Consider the following 4,722-nt stretch of genomic DNA (forward strand, 5'->3'; position numbering starts at 1 on the left):
AAACATGGATCTCAAGCATCATGTGTAGTTTGATCTACTTCTGGCAGGGAACTGGGTTTGATGACTCATAAAATCATATCCACCTTTGAAGCTTATGTTATGTTTGTGGTATATGTCAGAAGAAAATGAACAGCTGCCTTTTCTGTATCCTAATTCTCCATTCCTTACTTCTCACCCTGTCTTGTCCATATACTATAGACTGTAAGGACCAAACTACATGATGGGTAACGTTTTTGGCCTTAAAAAGCAGTGGAGGAGTCAGCAATTAGGGGCCGTTGTGCTGGAGAGTGAAAGGTTTCCTCCCTTGCTCAGTTTCTCCCTAGAAAATACTCCTCAATGTGCTTTAAGTCCTAGTAGACAAAAGAGACAGCCCCCCACTATACTCGTCCTCACCCTGCGAGCTAATTCATGCACTAGGGAATCCAATCATGACTCACCAACATTATATGCAGATTGGTCCCAAAGTATCTGAGCAGGGATTATATTATTGCTACATTTTGTACAAAGAAACTGGGTTTTAAACACCTATTAGACAGTACTAATAGGCATTTGAAGACCATTATCCCGTGCTCCCTTCTTGACATCCATAACAGAATTAACCTTTCCTCCAATGCTCCCTCTCCTTTGCTTGGCAAAACAACCTCTAATGTGAGAGTTCTTGCGGACAAAGGTGCCAGATAATTAGGCCTGCCCTATGGTTCGACTGTCTAGGTTCTGTATGGATTCTGGGCACGCCATTTGGTGCCCATCTAGGCCATAAGTTGGTCTGTATTTGCAGCTTTTATTTTAAAACTTTTAGTCTCTTGCCGTTGTGGATCAAGATGTACAAGGAGAAATATTCAAGCAGTCTTCTGTCCAATTATCTAACGAGAAACAAGCCCAGTCTTGCCTTCCATTGTTCTAGCCATTGAGGGAAGGCACAACTATAATCAGCATGCTTGCTACATTTCTGTTGGATGAGCTTTGCCACTGCTTGAGAAGAAAGAATGAGCAAATCCTGGCATGAACAAGAACGATCAGGTCCACAGATGCTTCCTCTAATCTTTCACCAACATGGGTCCCGTTCACACGAGGGGATTTGGGCCGGGAGCGGGATGGTTCGGGGGCGGAGCAAATGGGCGCGATCACACCACAACATCTGGGAAGCGTAGTGCTTCCATCCCCGAACCGGCCCTTCCACGCGAAACCCCGCATCAAGTTGGAACCACCTACCGAGGTGGTTCATCGCAAAGGTGCGCCGCAAGCCGGGCGTCGGATCGCCGGCGCGTCCTTGCGCCGGGGCATCCCTGGCTCCTAGCCGAACTGCGCATGCTCCGACATGTGCAGTTTGGCTGGCTCCCCGTCAGGACTGTGTTTTCTCCCCGGCGTCTGATCGTGCCGGGGAGAAAAGGCGCTGCGGCCAGGGGATCCGTGGGATCCCGCCGCGGCATTTCAACTTTGGCGCGGCTTTTAAAAGCCATGCTTTAAGCGGCTTTTTCCCTGCCGTGTGGAAGGGGCCTTTGTTGACATACTTTCCATGAGCAGACAAAATGCAACCAGTAGACAACAGCCAGCTAATCTGCTCAAATTGCATTGTTAGCAAGCAATCTGCATAATATGCAAATTAGGCCGCCCTGTCAGTGAGTCACACCACACACATGCAGCAGTGTTTCTATTAAAACTTGGAACAATTCAAACAGAAGCAAAATGAAGGCTGGTACCCAATGAAACAAACGTCAGAGACAGAGGCTGATTTCGCACTAGAGCTGCCTCGATGTTGCACCGCCGTTTGCCCCGATACTATTGGTCAATTTCACACCCGAAGCCGCGGGGCTGCATTTGACCCGCAGCTTCGCCCGATTTCCTCCACAGTTTTGTGATCCTCAAAAAACAGGATCACGAAACTGTGGGGGGAATCGGGCAAAGCCGCGAGTCAAAATGCAGCCCCGCAGCCTCGGGTGTGAAATTGACCAATAGTATCGGGGCAAACGGCGGCGCAACATCGAGGCAGCTCTAGTGCGAAATCAGCCAGAGTCACTGCATTTATCTTCAGGAGCTAAATCCTCTGCTTATTCTCTGTAGTCTACCTAAGGGCCTATGCAACTTTTATGAGATTCTGCAATGGAATGAATATCTATTATATATGTACATGTGCATATGGCTCTTGCTGGACCCAAAACAAGGCACGGGGAAAACAAACAAGAAATAAAATGGGATAAAGTATCTTAAATAATAAAATGAACCCTTACGCTGCTATGGAAATGTTAGCTGCAGACAGGGGACTAACGTCTGCTACCTCCTTGGCCTTTTGCAGGGCAAGTTTTTGATTGGTAGCTTCCTCCATCTCCTCTTCATCCTGCGGGGAGACAACAAGACAAGCAAGATGACATAACAAGACAAGGAAGATGACATAATTCAAACGACTCTCTTATATAAAAGAGAAGAGGACATTAGCATGCTCAAAAGCCTCCTTACAGCAAGAACACTTGCTAGGAAAAGTTTGTTGGGATTTGCAAATTCTCTCTCTATAGAACTGACATGTTTGTGTATGCATGCTGATGTCCTAGCTATTTAAGTTTAGGGACTCAATGGTAGAGTCTGCACGTATTTCCCACCAGAGTAAGGTGATAAAATGCATAATCAGTTAGTATCAGGATTCTCCGATTGGGTCATCAATAGAATGAGGATGGCCTAGTAAGCAAGCATTGGATCTCAGTTTTATTGTTCTTTATTCTACTTCTCTAGTCCGTTCTCATTTGAGTTTTAGCAGCTTGAGAGTCAAAGTGTAGATGAGAGCAGTCAGAGAGAATGTCTATCTTTTGTTTCTTTAACCTCCCAGTAACCCTTTCCTCATTAGTAAAGTTTTTCTTTTAAAGCTAATATACATGTGTGTGCTGCGTTTATATACACTTTGCATAATTTAGAATACATAACAAAGTTTCTATGTAAGCCTCACATAAAAACATATGGGAGCTGCCCAGGAATGAACCAGCGCTCTTGCCCAAGTCTTGCATAAGAGCTTACATGGCAGAAGATCCTGGTGAATCATGAATGATCACTTGGGGGGGGGGGATTATGGACCCAATCAAATTATGGTGTGGCATTATTTCGAGGTGAGAGCTGCCTAGTCTTTCGAGAGCCAAAACCTGCTCTGGAATCTTATTTTGAATAAAGACTAGAAGAAAGCATCCATGTAGTAACAAGACCCCAGAGAAAGGATTAGAAAGGCCACCAAAACTTGTATTTCCTGGGTTTAGAATACAAGTTTCTGTCACTCGTAGTATCTGCAATCCAACCTTGTACTCTTTGCTGGCTCAATTTATGCCTAAACCAGAGGAAAGCTTCCCTCTCACCTCCTCCCTGTGATGGTGACTGGCCCCCCCAAATGGCCATCAGTGGGTAGTAAAAAAAAAAAGAGGGAGAAGCAGTGTGGCTTTTTAGAGTAACTGTACATTTGGAACAGGTTTTGTTCTCAAACGGCAAAGTAATTTGCTGATTATCCCCCCCCCCCAAAAAAAGACAGCTTAAATTTTGTGAGCCCAATTCTGACCCATGCCCACAGTGGGCAGCTCGACACCCCAGCAAGGATTAAACACCCGAAGCAATGCAATCATTTGTGTGATTATAATGTGACACAACAATTGAGGAAATGACCACCTGGAAGCTACAGTGGCTGCGTGTGGCTGAAAGGCAGCACAGATATATTTTAAATACATTTAAATGAATCCATGAGCAGAGAAAGCAAATGAGCCAAGCAAGAAGTAGTATTATATGCCACAAACATCTGATGCCACCTTAGGCAATGTAAGAGCATTGGTCCACACACAGTTCAATACTGTCTACTCTCAGTGACTCTGCAGCATCTCAGGCAGAGAAAGCCCCCTCAGACATTCACACCCACACTTCTGCTACTTGAGATCCTTTAACTGGACGTCCATCATGTGTTCTGCTACTGAGCCACAGCCCCTCCCATCATTCACCAGTATTTCTTCCCAGGGGTCATTTCCTGCAGGAGCGCACAGGGGCGGAGCTCCGGCAGTAAAGAGCCCAGGGGGCGGGCACATGCAACAAGCCCCACCCCCTGCTCCCAGCAGCCCTCAGTCAGAGCAAGAAGCAGCCAGGTAAGTTGCAGAGCTCCCCCCGGCCCCCCAGTCCAAAACACAGTGGCACCTTTAAGACCAAGTTTTATTCAGGTACAAGCTCTCCCTCCTCTGCGAGGACAGATCTGCACCCCCCCCCCAATAGCTAGCAATCCAAACCAGTCCAGTGGAGCCTGAGCGGTCAGTGTTGCCTTCTGACACACTTCCGGTGATGTCAGGGGGTGTGGCATATGCAAATAAATTATGCTAATGAGTTATGCTAATGAGCTCCTGCACCTCTTTTTCTACGAAATGACCCCTGTTTCTTCCAAAGAAAGCATGTTGTTCAATGGTAACAGGAATGGTCACTAATCCCAGAGTTGCAAATGCAAAGCCAGCAAGACCTAGCATAGTGATGCTGAAGGTCTTATTTCAGAATATTTGCAGAAAGACATGGTGAATCTGATAACCTAGCTCAGTTGAGGGAAGGATTTCCTAGCTGGCCTTGGCTGAACCTCTTACTTCCTTATCTATAAATGCGAACAAACAGTTCATGCCAGACAGTGGAAAACACAAACTACGTCACTTAAGCAGGAGTGGTTACAGGAGAGTCTGGGAAATAATTAGTGGTGGGCTAATGTGAAGGGTTGCTAATTAAGAGCTT

The 4,722-nt window shown here is 46.1% G+C and overlaps 1 protein-coding gene across 1 annotated transcript in view; it reads right to left on the bottom strand.

Annotated features, from left to right (window-relative positions):
• CACNA1B (calcium channel, voltage-dependent, N type, alpha 1B subunit) overlaps positions 1-4,722 on the bottom strand; it is a 562,801-nt gene that overhangs the window by 147,810 nt on the left and 410,269 nt on the right. The window contains exon 19 of the mRNA XM_015421148.1: positions 2,229-2,335. Coding sequence (XP_015276634.1) covers positions 2,229-2,335 — 107 coding nt within the window. The remainder of the gene's footprint in view (positions 1-2,228; positions 2,336-4,722) is intronic.

Source organism: Gekko japonicus, unplaced genomic scaffold (assembly GCF_001447785.1).
Source record: "Gekko japonicus isolate JY-2015 unplaced genomic scaffold, Gekko_japonicus_V1.1 scaffold40, whole genome shotgun sequence".
NCBI classification, from domain to species: domain Eukaryota; kingdom Metazoa; phylum Chordata; class Lepidosauria; order Squamata; family Gekkonidae; genus Gekko; species Gekko japonicus.